This window comes from Garra rufa, chromosome 12 (genome assembly GCF_049309525.1).
Source record: "Garra rufa chromosome 12, GarRuf1.0, whole genome shotgun sequence".
Classification (NCBI taxonomy): domain Eukaryota; kingdom Metazoa; phylum Chordata; class Actinopteri; order Cypriniformes; family Cyprinidae; genus Garra; species Garra rufa.
This window is the reverse complement of record NC_133372.1, coordinates 24914515-24935501: the sequence shown is the minus strand read 5'-3', so window position 1 is coordinate 24935501 and position 20987 is coordinate 24914515. Positions and strand designations below refer to the sequence as shown.

Below are 20987 nucleotides of genomic sequence, written 5' to 3'. Positions count from 1 at the left end.
TATGGACAAGAAATGAGCTGTTGAGTAACAGTCTAAAGGTTAAAGTAATAAAGAGAGAAGAAATCATACTTTCTTAATGACTCATCTTTTGTGTATGAGTTGTCAACAACACAGAATCATTTCTTTGGTACATGTTTATCTGTATGTGTGTTTTGTAGGTCACTGTATACCTGTTGTAATAGTGGAGTTGTCCCTTTTCATGTTCCTGTGCTCAGTTCTGGCCTGACTCCAGGGTACAACTTGTACTTGGCTTTAAACGATGGCCAAATTATGACATCTATAAAACACACACAAACCATGCAGCCAAAATAAAATGAGAACAGTAAGTTAAAAGAATAGTTCACCCAAGAATGAGATTTCTGTCATCCTTTAATCACTATGATTTATCTCTTCCTCCTTCTCTTCTTCGCAACTGGCCAGAGTTGGAAGTTGGGGACAGTTTTTCAAAAGTTATGCATCACATGGTTTGTTATTCAACGCTTTAGTAGCCAAAACTTCAACACTGGAATACGAATTGCATTCAGGGTCATGAAAGGGGCCAGCGAAGTGTCAAAACATGTCTTAAAAAGAGTTTATAATGTTTGCTTTTTTCAGGAATTCTAGTTCATCAAGTTCTTCTGTTTTTACCATATGAATCGTTTCAGTAATTCTATCACTCCTAATTGTTTTAAACATCTTTATAAGATTTTTTTTGTAAATGTAAATGTCGAATACAGAAAGCTGTCTTTCCTGTTGAATTCTTGGTCTATTTGCAGCAGACTTAATACAATTATTCCCCTGCCGTGACCTATTTAAGCCAAGACTGCTGCCAGCCATTAGTGTTATGAGAATTCACTAAGTTGCAACGTTGATGGGTTCTGAGAGGTTGTATTTTTCAAGTACACACGTAGGTGGAGGTTCAGAGACCTACTGTTTGTCATCATTTAAACTGTATTTTTTCTGTTGCTATGGAAACATGCTTCCTTTTTTACCCTTTTATGAAATGGATTTGCTGCACCTCAGAGCATCCTTGTTGCTCGATGAGAATACAGGTATGAATTAAGTCTGGTTCAGTACTTGTCCTCTGCTTTTATGCAGTATTAACTGGTTAATAGACAGCGGGAATTAAGATTAATTAACTGTTTATGGCTGAAATGATAAACCACGGAACTGACTCGCCTTTACAGTGCTAACATAGGCCAAGAAACAATACCTACCTTTATGTGTAGTAGTTTCCCTAAGTTGGAATAATACAGAGCCAGTTAAAAGCTGAAACGCATACCAGCTAACAAACACAATTTCAACTGCTTTAACAATTTGATTGCTGTTGCTGTAATTAAACAGAAATCAGGGTCTCTATTTGACTGGATGTGTGTATACAACCTAGTAAGATTGCTCTAATTTCACAGGGCATCATTCCCTTGGCTCTCTGGAATCTTGGAATTAATAATGACTTATGCTTCAGGAAATTCCCGGTTCTTTATCTCCTCCCAAAGGGCAGAAACTGGTCAGCAGATGGTTTCAAATATAGCAACATGACCAGATTCTTGGTTTATTGCAATCATACTTTGATTTAGGCTTTGCTTTGATATCATATGACTCGTGTTGACTAAAAGTCACGGTAAGAAAAGAAGAAAAATCAGGATACAGATTTTATGACTGTCTTGTGAATGATATTCATTGAAGAAAAAAGACAAATGGTACACTAAACAATAGCTATACTTAAGCAATATCACACAGCCAGAGTGCTGTTTTCAATATCAGCATGTAAGTAATCCAGACAAGCAGCATGGATATTGCTTTTATACAAAATTATCAATTTACATGGCCAATTGAGTTACTTGTCTACTTTTGAGCCGACAATGAAATTCCATACTAGCAATGCGAACCCTTTGCATCTATGCAACACACTGTGGCATTTCAATCCTGAATGAATCAGTGGTTTAAAATGGTGATGTGAATGACTCATTGAGTCACTCATAAAGACTTGTCACTAGTCGCCACCTATGGTGTAATGATAAGTCACTGCACAATGCACAGACTGGAAGTCTGTCTGGAACACACAAACACTGACAAGCACATACAAAGAGTAAAAACTGCAAAAAGTGCACTAACTAAAAGTTTTCCCTCAATATACTCCTAAATTGCTGCTTATTGATAGCAAGTCTGGTTCTAAAAGGTTCTTTATTGGCATTGATGGTTCTATGAAGTACCTTGAACATCCATGGAACCTTTCAAATGCAGAAAAGGTTATTAACAGTTGAAAAAAGGTTATTTAAAAAAAAAAAAAAAAAAAAAAAAAGGTGCATCTCAATAAATTAGAATGTCTTGGAAAAGTTAATTTATTTCAGTAATTCAACTCAAATTGTGAAACTCGTGTATTAAATCAATTCATTGCACACAGACTAAAGTAGTTTAAGTCTTTGGTTCTTTTAACTGTGATGATTTGGCTCACATTTAATAAAAACCCACCAATTCATCTCAATAATTTAGAATACTTCATAAGACCAATAAAAAGAACATTTTTAGTGAATTGTTGGCCTTCTGGGAAGTATGTTCATTTACTGTACATGTACTAAATACTTGATAGGGGCTCATTTTGCTTTAATTACTACAGGTTTCTTTGACAGTGGCCTTCAGCTCATCTGCATTTTTTGGTCTGGTGAGTTTGCTGGCCAGTCAAGCACATCAACATCATGGTCATTTAACCAACTTTTCGTGCTTTTGGCAGTGTGGGCAAGTGCCAAATCCTGCTGGAAAATGAAATCAGCATGTTTAAAAAGCTGGTCAGCAGAAGGAAGCATGAAGTGCTCTAAAATTTCTTGGTAAACGGGTGCAGTGACTTTTCAAAAAAGACAGTGGACCAACACCAGCAGATGACATTGCATCCCAAATCATCACAGACTGTTGAAACTTAACACTGGACTTCAAGCAACTTGGGCTATGAGCTTCTCCACCCTTCCTCCAAACTCTAGGACCTTGGTTTCCAAATGAAATACAAAACTTGCTCTCATCTGAAAAGAGGACTTTGGACCACTGGGCAACAGTCCATTTCTTCTTCTCCTCAGCCCAGGTAAGACGGTTCAGGAAAGTCTTTTCAAGTGGAATATGACTGTAGCCAAATTCCTTGACACGTCTGTGTGGTGGCTCTTGATGCCTTGACCCCAGCCTCAGTCCATTCCTTGTGAAGTTCACCCAAATGCTTGAATCGATTTTGCTTGACAAGCCTCTTAAGGCTGCGGTTCTCTCAGTTGGTTGTGCCTCTTTTTCTTTCACACTTTTTCCTTCCACTCAACTTTCTGTTAACATGCTTGGATACAGCACTCTGTGAACAGCCAGCTTCTTTGGCAATGAATGTTTGTGGCTTACCCTCCTTGTGAAAGGTGTCAATATTTGTCTTTTGGACAACTGTCAGATCAGCAGTCTTCCCCATGATTGTAGATGTCAAGTATTTTAAGTTGACAATAGCAGTGGCTTCATTTGTGTTGATGTAAAAATCTGTAAATATTTTCACAACCTTGTTTTTAAAGGATAAAATTGTAATAATTAAAATAGCTTTATAGTATTTAGTCTGCACAACAAAAATATCTTTGGCCTATATTTCATTATTCCCTTACAATACATTCAATTGGCCTATATACACTACCAGTCAAAAGTTTTTGAAAAGTAAGATTTTTAATGAAGAAGTCTCTTATGCTTAAAATATTTTTAGTATTTAAAATATCTATTTTCTATTTGAATATATTTTAAAAATGTCATTTATTCCTGTGATTTCAAAAGCTGGACTTTAGCATCATTACTTCAGTCACATGATGCTTCAGAAATCATTCTAATATTTCGATTTGCTGCTCAAAAAATATATATATATTATTATGTTGAAAACAGCTGAGTAGAATTGTTTCTGGTTTCTTTGATGAATATAGTTAAGGCATCTAGAATATGGACATACAGAAAAAGACATTAATATGTGCTTTGTGTACTAGTAACATGCCAATATGTTAGTAATGCCAGGTGGACAACTCTAAGTGGACAAAATCAATCACGTATCAGAGCAGCTTTTCAGCTTACTATTTCTTGAATGTTTATACAAACTTTTATTTGTATTTACTTATTTATTTACTTAAAATTATATTTACTACATAATTTGGTAAAACCTCACACTGGCCCTTATTCCTAAAATGCAAGTAGGCAAGCATGTGTAACGTCTTTATGTTCATTCTCATCATTAATTAAATAGGACAAGTTATGTATGATAATACATTTCCTAATATCCACAAAAAAAATGTATTCTGTTTGTGTTTCATAAATAAGACAATACCTGCAAGTCGCTGCTGTGTTACCAAGAGTCATGTCATCGGGAACAAACCCTTGGGGCTGTGTGTAAACACACACATGTCAGAGTTTCTAAGCCCAGAGGGGCAATAAGCCTCCCACTTTCCTGACCTGCCTGTTAAATTAACTCGTTTCGCTATCAAATCACATGAGCGAGCGATGGGATGGAAACTACAACAGGAAGCAGTCCATCTTCTTGGAGATTCCCCAAATAAGAAGCTCATTTCATGCTCGAGTCATTTAAAATGCAGTCTTACGTTACATAAGCCTACGACTGATTGCTAAATTCTTGGGCTTCTTTTTCATCTCCACATCCTCGACATATCCGAGTCGCTCAGGTTGACAGGTTGCATTTATTAACAACAGGACTAAGAAAGACTGAGGAGGACAGAGAAGACCGCAAGAGGTGTCATTTTTCATCACCCGTGGTAACCTCATCGGTCAGAACAGAATCCGACAAGCATGTCAGAGCAATCTCCTCAGTGCCTATATCTCCGACTTCCCTTTTACTGCTGCCCTGCTCCGCGTCTCACCGCGCATCAGGTCCCAGAGGGCAAAAAGATGTGGAAACACAACAACAGTCAACAAACACAACCCTCACCGGCTGATACCCTCCTTACACCTGTCACAAAACCATTCTACCTCCTGTGATTCTTCATCGCGAGCAAAACAACTTTTAGCTACCCAATCTGATTTCCCAAATAAACGCTCTGAACAATTTTCAAGCTTTTCTCGCCTTTCTGTTCGTTCCAAGCAAACAATACACACGAATCCTAAAGGAAAACTAGGTCACCGGAAGGTTATTTTTAGAGCCTAACACACACTCCTTATAAATGGGCAACCGCAGATGCCGAGTTTCTGTACGAGACATCAGCCCGAATGTATCAGGCGAACATACAGAGAGTCGAGATTTTCAATTTACTGGCGAGTCGAGTTAGCTATTAATCCGGTTTCAAACTTTAATGCCCTCCTGTGGGGATGAGAGGCCATGTCAGAGCATAGCTCGTGTGCATGTGCGTGTGAGGGGAGAGCCGCGTGGATTGTCTTTGATGATCGGGGGACGTGTAAGGATTTGTTAAACCCTCAGTTCTAAGTGGACCCCTGTTTCATCAGCCTCTCGGCTCTTTTCCTGCTGAGGTGTTGTACTTTCACTTTGCTTTAGAAGGAGATACTCTCAAAATGTTTGCAGTCTCATCCAGGTTTTAAGCTGACTGATTAAGAATGAAGCATGCCCCTGCTGAAAAAACCAGAATATGCTGGTTAGGTATGTTTTGGTGCTGGGATGCTGGTTTTAGCTGGTTTATGCTGGTCCTTTGCTGGTTTATGCTGGTCCCTTGCTGGTTTATGCTGGTCCTTAGCTGGTTAATGCTGGTCCTTAGCTGGTTAATGCTGGTCCTTTGCTGGTTAATGCTGGTCCTTAGCTGGTTAATGCTGGTCAATGCTGGTCCTTTGCTGGTTTATGCTGGTCATGTTGCTGGTCAAGGACCAGCATAAACCAGCAAAGGACCAGCATATACCAGCTAAAACCAGCATCCCAGCACCAAAACATACCTAACCAGCATATGCTGGTTTTTTCAGCAGGGCAGGTGAGAATCAGTTGCCGTTGTGCCACACTGTCAGTAACATACTAGGTAAGAGGATCACTTTGTTATACAGTGAAGCTCATTCAGTCATCCAGCACACTGCAACCCCACAGTTAAATACTCCAGCTCTCCAAACACATAAGAATCCCAGGCCCAGTGAAGCGGAATGCAAGTGGGCAACCAGGCTGAAAATGTACTGTAATCCTATAGGCATTGCATGGAAAAAATACAAAAAACAAGAATCCGCTGTTAACTCCACCGAGTTAGCCTTATTCGAACCATTTGGAGAAATTCTTGGACTATTGAGCATTTACATTTCCCATTTGGAGCTCTTCCAAATGTATTGTGTCTGTACAGACTTCCTCATGTTTTGGGGAAATGAGTGTTTGACTTTAATAAAGGAGAACATTGTTCTTTTTACCATTATTTACGCACAGATAACCTCAGATGAAGCGTGCGCGGAGAAACCTGGTTATTTGCATGTCGTTCACGTGCACCGCGAAGAGCAGGTGCAGGTATGTTTGTAGTTTGCCATCGCCGCCGGTTGTATGCTCACATCGACAGAGTTTAACAGCGAGACAAGTGCAGAGGTGTATGGGACCATCTGGACAAAGAAAGAGGGTCAGTAGACTCAGATAACCGCAGGGTAAATAAACCTCTCACAGCAGATCACCCATGAATAAAAGAGAAGTCGTTTATAAAAGAAACTTCCCTGAAAAACACGGTTGTTAATTACTCTGCACCTCGAAACTCAGTGGTTTACACCACCTGACTAGCAAACTTGATTTTCTGTTTGTTTGTTTACTTCAGGGCAAAAAAGGTCAAGTGGAGAGATACCATGTGGGCCAGCCGGAGTGAAATGAGGCAGAAATGCAAAACCTTAAGTCGGATTAGCGCAGATCCGATCAAAGTTGTTGGACTCCTTGAAAAGGGTCAAAATGTCAGTTCTTCACCCAGCGCTGACCTCAAAACAGGCCAGGGTTACAGCAATGATGTGGTCTGAACATATCAGATGCCCCGTGCAACACAACTTTTTTTTCTTCTGGGACTAGGTGCACAGCCTCATAGGTCAAACCAGTCCTACATATGATATTAAATCAGTTTTGAGTTCAGCATTTGGAGGATGAAATATTTCTGCCTCATCAAAGCTTATTTTCATCATTGGACATTTTTAAGGGCAGGGATTAATCATCATGACTCATGAGGGTATTTCATTAGGAATTTAAAGATATGTGCTTCATGGATGGATTTGTTTGACCCATGTCCCCCACAGCAGAGTCAATTCCAAACTTCTAATAGTAATCAGAAAAGATCAGCTCAGCGGAGGCCTGATCCATTCAGGTCAATGAGAGTCAACAGTATATTAGTAGCAGCAGCACTGTATGTCTCGGAGGCAGCTCCAGCGCTCTCTCCCCGGTGTCTGTGGTTTGCCATTAGATCAAACTTGTGAGAACACTGCCACCTGTGCCCATTGCAGGAACTGCTCTTAGATCTGCTTCCTTATAATATGCGTTAGAAATAAGACCAGCTGCAGTTTTCTGACATGGCAAGTATTTGTCTGATTTTACAGAGGTTTTGACTGGAGGTCACGGTTTTGAAAAGAATCAAAATAATAATAAAAGCACGAAGGCTGAGTGCTATTCTCCATTCATGCTTTCATGTCTCTATCTATGGAAATATTGAGAGAGAAAAAAGTATGTCAGGGGTTTCTATTCTTTAGCAGTAAATAGTAACAGATGGTTCTTTTAACATCTTCTGATGTGTAATATTCAAATGAATTCTTATTTATCCTTTCCTATACAAATTATTCTGCAGTGATTCTACAACACATTGCAATTTTGAATCATTTATTAATCTTGGTTAGTGTTAAGTGTTAAGTTAAGCATTTTAAGTTGCAGAAATGAACTTATTATGAATTAATTTGACTTATCAGGTCAAGTCAGGTCACACTTATTTATATAGCAGTTTATGCAATATGAATTATTTCAAAACAGCTTCGCATTAATAAACAGCAGTGTTAATGTTGTAAAATTAATAAATTATGAAACTCAATTTCAGCTACTCTACAGAAAGTAATAGAGTCATTATTCAGCTCATGTTGTCAGTGTCAGTAAAAGTTGTTTCAATTTAGTTCAATAACTGTGTCAGTGTTGCAGAGTTCATCAATTATGAAACAAGTTCAATTCAACTATAAGCATCTCTACAGAAGGCAATAGAGTTCTCTAGCTCAAATCAGTTCAATGTTTATGCATTTCCATCAATGTTGCAAAGTGTCATTATCCGGCTCAGTTCAAATTTTGTTTGCATCTGGCAGCATCTATGAAGTTATGTTGCTAAAATTACTTAATATTAATTTTCTTTTAAACCCTGACTGAGTAAGCCAAAAGCAACAAAATTAAAAATAAGCAAATAAATAACATTAACCTATAGATGAATAAATCATGATACGTTGTTGTCCATTATTTTATCGTGTCACCACCTTCATATTGTAGAGATTTGTTGTTCATTTGCAATCATTTGTCACAATCTGTCACAGCACAGCAGACTAAGTGCCGTCACATCGGCTTGTGCAACATTGTTTACCTTCCTGGACATACTGGCTGACTCTGAGGAGCTGCTGTCAGGAGAGGAACTGTCAGCAGTCATTTGAAAGATGTCTCTCTGTACTCTCTGGTCAAATGTTCTGGCCCTCTATGTTCAGGGATACTGTATCGCTGTGTGCGGTAGCTTGTCTGCCCCTTACTTATCTTTTCCGCTCTAGTGTTGATGTGATGCAGTCAGGAGGAATACAGATGGATGAGCATGAATCCATATCCTCCAGACATATCAGGGCAAGGCCATGGGTGCTGAAGAGGCAGGTTACTGCACGGTCAGAGCCCTGGGAGAAGTGATGATATGGGTGAGAGTGTTAATAGCATAATTAACATTGAGTTAGGCTTCATTTTTTCAGAAATTTGCAGTTTTGCTCCTCTTTACTCAATTCCATTGTCTTCTCTTTTTAACACCTAGGCCTTCACACTAACCTAACATGAGCGATATGAAACATAATATGGCACAAGAAGGTAAGTTTTTACATTCCAAGTTGAATAAATGAACATATTTTAATGTTGATAGTTTGTAGACAAAGCCAGACAGTTTAAAGTATTTTTAAAAGCCTGACTTTTGAAGCTTTTCGGTTCGAAATAGTTAAGTTTTAATGTAGTAGTTTTAAAAGCCAGCAAGATAAATGGACGTATAGATAAAACCAGTTGATTTAGCCAAAAACAGCTTTGAACAACAACAGCTAAACCAAAAAAGCTTAAATCTAGCTAAAACCAGTTGATTTAGGAAAACAAAACTAACTAAAACCAATTAATTCCAGCATATTTGCAACAACAACAAAATCAGCTAAAACCATGTAATTTAGTGAAAATTGATTTAGAAAAAAAACAGCTAAAAATCAGCTAAAACCAGGTAATATAATGAAACCCAGCAAGAAAACGGCTAAAACCAATTTATTAAGAAAAAAAAAAAAACAGCTAAATCAGTTGATTTAGCCAAAAAAAAAAAAAATTACAAACCAGCTAAAATCAGGTAATTTAATGAAAATCAGCAAGAAAACATAACTGGTTGATTTAGCGAAAACCAGCTACGAAAACAAGCTAAATCCAGTGGTTAAAAAAACTGCTTAAACCCAGCTAAAACCATTTGATTTAAAAAAAAAATACATTAATAACCAGCTAAAGCCAATTAAAACCAGTTTATTTAGCAAAAACAATGAGGTAATTTAGCAAAAAAAAAAAAAAAAGCTAAGACCAGTTGATTAAGAAAAAAACAGCTAAATACCAGCTAAAACCAGTTGCTTTAGCCAACAACAACAACAATAAAAAAAAACTTACAAAAATCTGGTAATTTATTGAAAACCAGCAAGAAGAGATAACTGGTTGATTTAGAAAAACAGCTAATAACTATCTAAAACCAGTTGATTTAGTGAAAACCAGCTAAAAACCAGCTAAATCCAGTTGTTTAAAAAAAAACTTAAACCCAGCTAAAACCAGTTGATTTAAAATAATAATAATAATAATAACCAGCTAAAAATTAAAACCAGTTGATTTAGAAAGAAACAAATAAATTTAGTAATTTATTGAAAACCAGCAAGAAGAGATAACTGGTTGATTTAGAAAAACAGCTAATAACCAGCTAAAACCAGTTGATGTAGCGAAAAACTGCAAAAAAAAACTAGCTAAAATCAGTTGATTAAGAAAAAACAGCTAAAACCAGTTGCTTTAGCACAAACCAGCTAAAATTAGCTAAAACCAGTTGATTTAGCCAAAAAAAACAGCTAAAATCAGGTAATTTAATGGAAACCAGACAGAAAACATAACTGGTTGATTTAGAAAAAAAACAGCTAATAACCAGCTAAAACCAGTTGATTTAGTAAAAAACTGCAAAAAAACTAGCTAAAATCAGTTGATTAAGAAAAAACAGCTAAAACCAGTTGCTTTAGCATAAACCAGCTAAAAATAGCTAAAACCAGTTGATTTAGCCAAAAAAAAAAAAAAAAAAAAAATTACAAACCAGCTAAAATCAGGTAATTTAATGGAAACCAGCCAGAAAACATAACTGGTTGATTTAGAAAAAAACAGCTAATAACCAGCTAAAACCAGTTGATTTAGTAAAAAACAGCTAAAAAACAGATAAATCCAGTTGATTTAGTAAAAAACAGCTAAAAAACAGATAAATCCAGTTGATTTAAAAATAAATGAATAAGCTAAAACCAATTAAAACCAGCTTATTTAGCAAAAAAAGAGGTAATTTAGCAAAAACCAGCTAAAAAAGCTAAAAACAGTTGGTTTGAAATAAAAATACCTTAAAACCAGTTGATTGGTACAAAAAAAGCTAAAACCAGTTGTAGCAAAAAACAGCTAAAAACTAGCTAAAACAGTTGATTTAGAAAAAAACAGCTAATAACCGGGTAAAACCAGTTGATGTAACGAAAAACAGCAAAAAAATAGCTAAACCAGTTGATTTAGCAAAAAAAAAAAAAAAAAACAGCTAAAACCAGTTAATTAAACAGGAAACAGCTAAAAGCCTAAACAAATTGATTTAGCAAAAAAATTATTATTGACATACATACAATTTTAATATACTTAAATTGAGTGTTCAGGAAAGTTCTATATATATACTTTATTAATATGATATAATGGTAGTATTGAGAAAAAAATTATTGAATAATCACAATTTTTATTATTATTATTTAATCACAGTTTTTAATGTAATTTCTCATGCTCACCAAGGCTGAATTTATTTGATCCAAAATACAGTAGAAACAGTAATATTGTGAAATATTGTTACAATTTTAAAGAATTTCTCTTTATTTTTTCTATAAAAAAAATAGATTCAATATATTTTAAAATCTGATGCTGAATTTTCAGGAGCCATACCTCCAGTGTCACATAATTTTAATATTCTAATTTGGTGCTCAAGAAACATTTATTATTATTATAAATGTTGAAAGTTTTTACTGCATCATTTTTTCATGTAAACCATGAAACACTATCAATCAGAAGTAAACAAGAAAAGAAAAGATTTAGCAAGGACACATTAAATTGATCAAAGCTAATCAAACAGTATGTTCCAAAAAAAAAATTGTATATTGTATTGTATAATCATATATCATTAATAGGTTCCATGTAAAACATGTTTTAAAGTTTTTTGTTGTTGGTGATGTTATTTTTTAAGGTGCTATATAAATATCTTAGTGCTGTCTAATCGATTAATCGTGAATAATCGCATTCAAAATAAAAGTTTGTGTTTACGTACAATATGTGTGTGTACTGTGTAAAATATTTTTTTAATATGTAAATGTATATGTGTTTATATATCCGTAACATATTACCACAAACGTTCATTTTGGATGTGATTAATTGTGATTAATCGATTTGACAACACTAAAAAATTATGTAATCCTTATGTACTTACTAGTAGCACCCTATCCTGTAGAGGCAGTTAGTGCTGAATCATGTTGAAATGTACTCTCAATTGTAAACCCATATGGATGTCTAAAATAAAACAGCAGCTCCTAAATCATCAGAACAGGCACAGCAGGGTTTACGGGTAGAGCTGCATCAGAGAGAAAAAAAATGTGACCTGTACGGCTAAAGAGGGACTGTTTACGGCGTCATGTGTGGTGTTATTGCTGGATGTCATCCAGCTGAGTGATTAACTGCAAAGTTAATGAGGCCTCATAACACTCTTTACACTCCCGCACAACATAACCAATGGCAAGGGTCACCGGTACACACTCACGCAATCATTATATCAAACAATATATAGTCACACAAATGCAAACAATGCACATTACCACCACACTCATGCATGGCCATGAATACACAGTGAGTTTGGGGCATTTAAGGTTGTATAGCATCTGCTGATCAGGCTCACTGTCCTGAACTTCATTTAAGCTTCACTGGCATATGGCCCAACAGAGATAAATGCAGTCGTATAATTGAATTACAGCATCTCCGCCCGTACAGGGAAGATAGAAGATTGCCACATGCTTACGTTGTGCAACCAGGCATTTGAGCAAACATTTGAACACATGGCATTTGCAGAGGTTTGTTATTGTCAAAACAGCAGTTGTGCACAGTGAACACAATGTACAACACACATTGGGCACACGTGATCTAAAATGCACATAAAGGGTCATGTAATCATGGAAATGTCTTTTTAACAGGTAAAGAGCCACATGAGGAAGGGCTTGTTTTCCGCTCTGAAAATTCATGACCTCATTTGTTTATCTCTCATCTGTTCCTGTCATTTTTGACCCAAAGACGATTTTCTTTTTTCACAAAAAGAGTATAAAAACGTACCCCAAAAATGGATACTTTTTGTACTGTTTTTGTATTTTCCCCCCACCTTGTAACACATTTTGGTGTTCTCGGTCAAAAATGGCCGGCCCACAGAAAAATTGCTTCAAAATTTCTGTTTGCGCTGTATTACCAAATCTTTGATTCAGTCTTTTTAGGTGTTCAATTACCTTATTGTAATTGTTAGAATGGCCAAGGATCAGCAATCTCCATGTAAAACTGATCGGGCAGACCAAACCGTAAGTTGTAGAGGCTTGAAACTTGGAGGGATAAAAGTACTCACACTGTCTACAACGTCACCAAGGCTTGCCCCAATCGGCCTGACGGGTGTGCTACAGCGATCAAAAGTACGAAATCACTCATAACTCCTTAACCGTTTGTTGCAGACTCAAGTGTCTTATGTAGTTGTAATTCTTGGCTCACGCCAGACAAAACGCACACCTCTGATTTACCTCTTTTGCGAACTAGTCCTAGGTTTATCACCCGATTGGAACCAAACCAGTGCAGGAAGATTCTCTGGAGAGCGAATATCAATAATTATCAAAAAGTTGAACTTTCGACCCTCTGTCGCACAGGGACACCAAACGTTCAAAAGGGGGAGAACCGCTTTTACTGTAACAGCTATACGTTTTGAATGCCTATATGTAAGAGCTGAATCTGAGGTCACATGAAAAACATAGGGAAAAAACATAAACAGCCATAACTACACACTTGTCTGTCCTATCGACATGAAAATTGGTATGCATTGTCTTGGTCTAAAGTGCCACAAGTAGCTATGAGGAGATTTGCATATCTCAAAAAACATGGCCACCATAGGCCAATGAACCTTGAGCACCTATTAGAGAAGCTTAACAGAGGTCGATCGGAATGAAACTCGTGGGCCTGTTTGACTCACGGACGTAAAGGTCTGTGAGAAAATTGAAAGAAATCAGCCACTTTGGGGGCGATATCGCATTTTGCAAGGGTGTAAACGATTATGTATTGCATGGTTTTTCACCCATACACTCAAAAAAATAAGTCATTGGATGAACTCAATTTAATTGAGGGCAGGATTTCCATCCAATAAATATGTGTGACCCCAACTCATAAAAAACAGATTCATGCAATAAAATGTAATTGAGTTGGGCCAACTCAATTTGATCAAATATAGTTTCAATGAAATTGATACATTTTTGAAGTAATTATTTTATGCTTGTTGAACTCAATCTAAAACATTTAACTGGAAATCAAATAACTAGGCAGAAATTATTCTACACTCAAGAAATGATATATTGGATTTACTTAACTTTAGGCATTAACCAACTTATTAGGCATTAGCCATAAGATGGCTTTGTTACATCCATGGCATGCCCAAAGTAGTTGTTTATTTTATTATTAAAACAACTTTAACTTATGTTATCAGGTCCTCAACCCAAGCACATGCTCTATGCATTCACCACAATGGTAACCCCCAAAAACACTACCATACCAGAAACTGTTTTAAATACAAACATAAAAGAACATTAAACATTAACAAGTCTCCCAATTTTATCATTTTATTAAAAAAATGCATAAAATAAAATTTTATTTCAACATTTACTCTCCTTATCCAGCCGTGTGCAAAGCATGATGGGAAGGGGAAATCCACTTCCTAGTTACACAAGTAAAATAATTTATGTACTCTCAACTCTACTTAATTGAAATACGTTCTTTCAAAATGAAAATATTGAGTTGAACCAAAACGAAACTGTTTCAAATCAGTTTAACACAATGCAATTGTTTAAATGGGAAACCTAACACAATGGTGTTAAATGAAAAAGATTTTTTTAAATTAACTGTACAGTGTGGTAGAATCATTTTTTTTGAGTGTACGCATGATATTCATATCATACTATAAACCTCCTTGTTCTGAACAACTTTGCCCCTAGAACCACTGCTGTCAATCAAATGGTTAATTAAATGCTTCAAAAACTGTGAAAAACCTACTTTCGCGAAGTAGTCTTAGGTTTTTCACCCAATCAGAACCAAACCAGTTCAGAAAGATTCTGTGGAGAGTGAATATCAATAATATCAAAAAAGTTCATCTATTAGACAAGCTTAACAGAGGTCAATCGGAACAAAACTCGGTGGGCCTGTTGGACTCACAACTCTAAAGGTCTCTGAGAAATTTGAATGATATTGGCCAGTGGAGGGCAATATCGCATTTTTCAAAGGCGTTAATCAAATGGTTTTTAAATGCTTCAAAAGATGTGAAAAACTTACTTTTGCAAACTAGTCCTAGGTTTTTCCTTCAATCTGAAAAAAATACTGCAGTACAATTCTCTGGACTCTCTTGGTCAATAATTATCAAAAAAAAAATGTAGAAATTTACCATTTGGGAAGCTATAACAGGGTCGTTTAGAAAAGCAGCCTATATACCCAAAAGCCTTTAAAGCCTAAACGAAAACTCAGAACTTCACAAAACCTGGTGAGCATATGCGACAGGTGATTCTAAACAAGCATGCAATGTTTTAGGGAGATCGGACCACAGCTGACACTATGAAGGTTTTAAAAAATCATATTTCTGTGGTAAATTACCAGGATTTGATCAAATTTACTTGAGGTAGTTACATGGTTGCTAAATAATATGTGCTTAATGTCTTAAAGCACTTCAACCCCATAATCACCGGGTTGCTTGCAGCTATTTTTTTTCAAACTGTTGTTTTTTTTTAGTTTGATCTTTTTTATTTATTTAAAAAAAAATACAAAACCTGAGGTAATTGAAATAAAGTAATAAATAGCATAATTTACAGATTTACAGGAAATGTTTGTCAAGGAATAACAAATTAATGATTTCCAGCACAGCAGAAGGGAAACGTACAGCTTTTATGTAAATGCTGAGATACTGTAGGAAAATTAACAACTGCGTTGAGCAGATGGTAAAACATGGTCCAGTGTTTTTGTTAGAGATTATTATTCAGCTGCACTGAGCCTGTTCATTTCAATTATGCTGAATTTACGATGTTTGACAGTCCAGAATGAGATGTCACGATTCCTCAAGTTCCCTTTTGCATTCTGTTTAAACCGCTGTCTTTTACTTGACCAAATAAGCATAATTTATAATATTTCTCCATGGTTAATAAAGTTATTCCTAGCTCCCAGGGAAATTTAATCGCTTTATAGGTCACTGAATCTTACATGGTGAGATATTGCATATGGAGAACTGTGGACAGACACAATAAGGAAATACAGGCGTTGCGTTCCTAAACATCAGGGTTCAAATAAATAACATGATATGACAAAGCAGAAGAAGATATGAGTGTCCTACTTTTCAGTGGCCCATGAGAACTGTTACAGAAATACAGCAAGCAGCTTGATCTGTGCACAGACAATATTGTAAGAATGCTCCGTCAGCTTTCTTCCTAGAAAGCCAGTGTCGGGTTCTACTTTAGAGTTGTACTGACACAATATTTAGTTAGCAAGCTAATAAGAGTTCGTGACAAAGCAATTTGGACTTGAGCTGAACGCAAAAGCTGTTCTGTGGCGGCTGCTGAGTGTATTTACTCAGATTATGCATCTGAAAATAGAGTTTTATTGTATCAAGCAGGGGTGTGAAACAAACATTACGAAGTGTCTCTCTCGCATCCACGCAGTTAATATGCGTTTGAAAGGGATTGTTACTGCGCAGATTTCTCTTTCTTTCTTTTTTAATAAATTCTCATCGAGCAGGTTGAATAGCTTTCTCTAACAGGCCAGTTAAAGAGCGGCGTGTGGCCACGAAGCGTGTCGCGTCAAAAGCGATTAGCAGGAATGGAAAATGACACCTGAATGGTGAAGCTTTTGATGCATTGTAGAAGGCTCTAATGCTCGAGAAAGCAAACCCCAAACATCCCACTCAAATAATTGTTTGTCTGAATATTTGAGGGCTTCGATCGGCTGCTTGAATTGGTATTTTTGGGAGGACGCGTCTAAGGTGGAACACAAGCGTAAAACAGGAGTAAACAGCACATTGTAGCCTATATGTGGCCAGTAGCCTAGTGTGAAAAGCATGCGGGACAAATTGTTCCCATGTCCATCCTTGCCAGAAGATTAAGCGTAAGTGTGAAATCCTAAATGCTGTCGAGAAAAATGCAGTTGCCAGTTATGTCTCATTGTGTAGCGGCAGAAATGTGGGTGGCTTGGGCGAATTATTGATGTTAAAGATGGGAAATTAAAAGGGCTGTGTTCCCACAGTCTGATTGGTTATTTGAGTTGACCAGAATTAGATATTGAGATTAAGAGATTAACGAACTAATTTGTTCTACATAAAAATCGTGTTACTTGTGGTTGAAACAATGCATTTCCTATAGCCTACATACACTTCTGTGGTCGGTTTCGTTTTCTATTCAACGCCCATGTCTTCATCACAGATACCACGGAAGTAGGAAATAGGTAGTTCTGGTGCACCTGACTCGGAGTTAAACCGTCTAGTAAAAAACATAGCACGTTGATTTAATTCTCGCAACCAGCGGTAAGATATACATTTCCTGCCCGCATTTCATAATACATTTAACTATTTTATCAACTAAGCTGTGTAACAATTTTATTGTTGAGGTTATAAATGGGAACTGTAAGTATAGGCTATAGTTAGAATTACTGGGTTTGATTGCGAGTCCTCTTGACATATAGATACTAAAATTTCTTTTGTACTTTTGAGGACGAAAAAAAATTTCTATGGCATTTATTGTAATCTGCAGCCTGTTGCCAAACGATAAGATCTTTGCAGCAGAACAAAACAAATCTGAATTAAATGTAATAGCCTACAATTCTTGCAAAAGATTGAACATTTGAACATTCGAATTACTTTCACAGCATGACAGCATCACACAGTGCTTGGTTTATTTAGTTTTAGACATGGGAATGATGGTGATGATCATTAAGTGAGTCAAACCTCACCAACTGATTCATGTTTTGATTCATTTAAAAGAATCGGATCATAAGAATCATTTGTTCGGATATATTGTCTAGCACGTTTATTCATTTAAAAGAACCGGTTACATTGTTTGGGAATCGGACTACTCTTACTCGTGCAGGTTTTTAGGCTTCATTTTTTAACCCTTTCTTCAAATATTTATTGTTTATGCTTTCTGGGTGTTTTAATAACAGCATAATTTCACTGATAGCTTTGCAAACAATCTAATCTTTCAGGTCACTATGTCAGAGAAAGACGAAGAGACATTCAAGTCTGTGGACTTGGAGCAGCAAACCGAAAAGTCTCCAGAACCAGAAATCCATCCTCAAGAATCTCCTAGTGAAAACGAAACAGAGAAAGCCAGCACACCTTCTATAGAGGTCAAGGCAGAAACCACCCCCTCTACACATACTTCAGCGGCCAAAGCTAAATGGACATCATCTGTGCAACAGTTTAAATTGAAGAGATTCTTTGTCCTCAGGGTAATGTCTTTACTATTTGAAGTCTGAGTTTTCTGGGTTGAGCACAAATTAGTGTTCCACTGTGTTAGTAATCATTTCTGACACATAATCTACATTTCTTTACTATGTTTGTGCAAACAAACCATGGTTGCTCTGCGGTACAATATAGTGCTGCTGACAACACCTTTTGTAAATATGAATATCCTTAATCATCTATAAAGCAAACAATGAGAGTCATAATACTCTTTACTTGACCGCTACCTGTGGTCTGCCAATATTAAGTCAAACTGAAGAGATCACAGAAGGGTGTTTTCCTGTTTTCTATTTCCTCAGTTTACCAGAGGTCATTTGATTAACAAAGAGTGTTTGTTGGCCAGCTCAGAGACCAAATTTTGCTTTGTGAAAATGGTGAAATGGCATCCCTTTTGCCTTAAAACTATTAGTTCACACTTGAATTTTGCAACCATTGTTCACAGTTGCAATACAATTGCATTTTTATGACCCAACACAATGTTGTACTGTAATCAGTGACATCTCTTGTTCTGTCATTTCTTGTGTGGCACAACACTATAACCAATTAATAGGTAGAATCATTTCAGTCAAACTAACCAATAAAAATATGCATGACAATCTGTAATTTGTAGGAACATTATAATTAATTTATGGTATTAATTTAAATTGGAAGGCACATAGACTTACCATTTTGGTTTGAATCCTTTTCAGATCTTTTTTTCATGTGGACCACTTTGACCATGTTTACGTTCACAGAAACATTATGACTTGCTAATATTTGGTCATTGTCAAACACACCTTTTTGAAAGGAATTTTGACTATACAAACTGTCACAAGGACGGTCGGAGACGAGCGGATCCATTTGCAGCAATTTATTTAGAACAGACAAACACACATGGGCAGGCAGAAATCGTAGTCAAACACAGGCAGAATGGTCAGGGCGGGCAGCGAGAATCACACGAGAGGGAGTCCAGGAATCAAAAACACGGGAAAACAAACACGGGAAGAAACGCTCAGAATTACGACCATGAGGAACGATAAGACTTCGCAAAGTGGCTGTGTGTGTGAGAAGCTTAAATGCAGTCAGTGTGATGAGGAACAGATGTGTGCAGCAATCAGTGCAGTGGGTCACAAGGAGCAGGTGTGAGCAGTGATTGGTGCAGTGGCTTGTGGGGGATGAAGTCCAAGATGTGTAGTGCAAGAGTTTGTGATGACAGGACAATAGAGACTCAAATGGTGACAGAGCCCCCCACCTAAGAGCGGCTTCCAGACGCTTCAAATACCTGTTCAGGAGAGTGATGGAGTGGGCATGGCACAGAGGCATGGATGGAGGCCCCGGTCCATGTGCAGGTGGAGAACCAGGAGACTGAGGCGGAGCCGACGGAGGGAGAAGCCATGGTGGAGGCAGGGTTGGCTACTCCATGGGGCCGACCGACGGAGGTGGAGCCGGTGGAGCCCGAGGCGGAACCGGAGAGTCGAAGGTCATGGGCGACACCGAGGATCCGTAGGGCCAAGGCGGAACCCAAGGCTCTGGCGACCAAGGCGGAGATGGAGGTCCGGAGGTACACGGCGGAGCCGGAGCGACAGAGGACCGAGGCTGTGCCCGCGGGAGGGAGGAGGTCCACAGAGCCGGTAGGACAGAGTGACGAGGCGTAGCCGGAGGAGTAGAGTCCAGAGGCGAAGGTGGGGCGACGACCGACCAGGGCGGAGCCGGAGGGACGATGGAGCCCGGTGGAGCTGGTGGACCGACGGCCGACAGCGGAGACGAGGGAGCAGAGAGCCGGGGTGGAGCCGCAGGGTCGGAGGGCCGAGGCGGAGTCCAGGACTCTGAGGCTGGAGGCGATGGTGAGGGATCCTCCAGCCAGGGCACCGATGGAGACTGGCAGACCCACGGCAAGTCCTCTGCACCGAAGGTGGGTTGAAGGTGAGCCGAGGGACTGTCAGGAGACAGAGGTGGTGAGACTGGAGCAGTAGGGAGGGTGGGTGGGAAACTCAACAGTCCATACATGGCCTCCGTAGCTCGAATGGGGAAAATATACAGTCCATAAATGGCCTCCGTGGCCTGAACCGGGCAGACAGGAATCTCAGGACGGCTGGACGGAACCAGTGGAGGCTCTGGAAGGCTGGGCGTAACCAGCAGAGGCTCTGGAAGGCTGGGCTGAACCAGCGGAGGCTCTGGAAGGCTGGGCTGAACCAGCGGAGGCTCTGGAAGGCTGGGCGGAACCAGCGGAGGCTCTGGAAGGCTGGGCGGAACCAGCGGAGGCTCTGGAAGGCTGGGCGGTACCAGCGGAGGCTCTGGAAGGCTGGGCAGAACCAGCGGAGGCTCTGGAAGGCTGGGCGGAACCAGCGGAGGTTCTGGAAGGCTGGGCGGTACCAGCGGAGGCTCTGGAAGGCTGGGCGGAACCAGCGGAGGCTCTGGAAGGCTGGGCGGAACCAGCGGAGGCTCTGGAAGGCTGGGCGGAGCCAGCGTAGGCTCTGAGAGGCTGGACGGAACCAGCGGAGATTCTGACTTGGCAGTAGCCATCTTGGGTGCAGATTCAGGGTTGGTGGCCATCTTGGCCGGGAACTTAGGAACGGCGGCCATCTTGGCCGGGAACTCAGGAACGAAAGCCGTCTTGCATGCAGACTCTGGTGTGACAGCCATCTTGCTTACAGACTCATGCGTAGCAGTCATCTTGCTTGCAGACTTTAGCGTGGCAGCCATCTTGCTTGCAGATTCTGCCGTGGCAGCCATCTTGCTTGCTAGAACCAAAAAATCAGAGCATATTACACCAGTCCTCAGGTCCTTACACTGGCTACCAGTTATGTTTAGGATAGATTTTAAAGTACTTCTACTCGTTTATAAAGCACTCAATGGCCTAGG

At 38.6% G+C, this 20987-nt stretch overlaps 1 protein-coding gene across 1 annotated transcript in view; it reads left to right on the top strand.

Moving 5' to 3' along the window:
• Positions 1-8544, top strand: part of vti1a (vesicle transport through interaction with t-SNAREs 1A) — a 40138-nt gene extending 31594 nt beyond the window's left edge. Inside the window, exons 4-5 of the mRNA XM_073852538.1 lie at positions 6332-6409; positions 8431-8544. Of these exons, the coding sequence (XP_073708639.1) occupies positions 6332-6409; positions 8431-8544 (192 nt within the window). The remainder of the gene's footprint in view (positions 1-6331; positions 6410-8430) is intronic.
• Positions 8545-20987: the final 12443 nt, after the last annotated feature.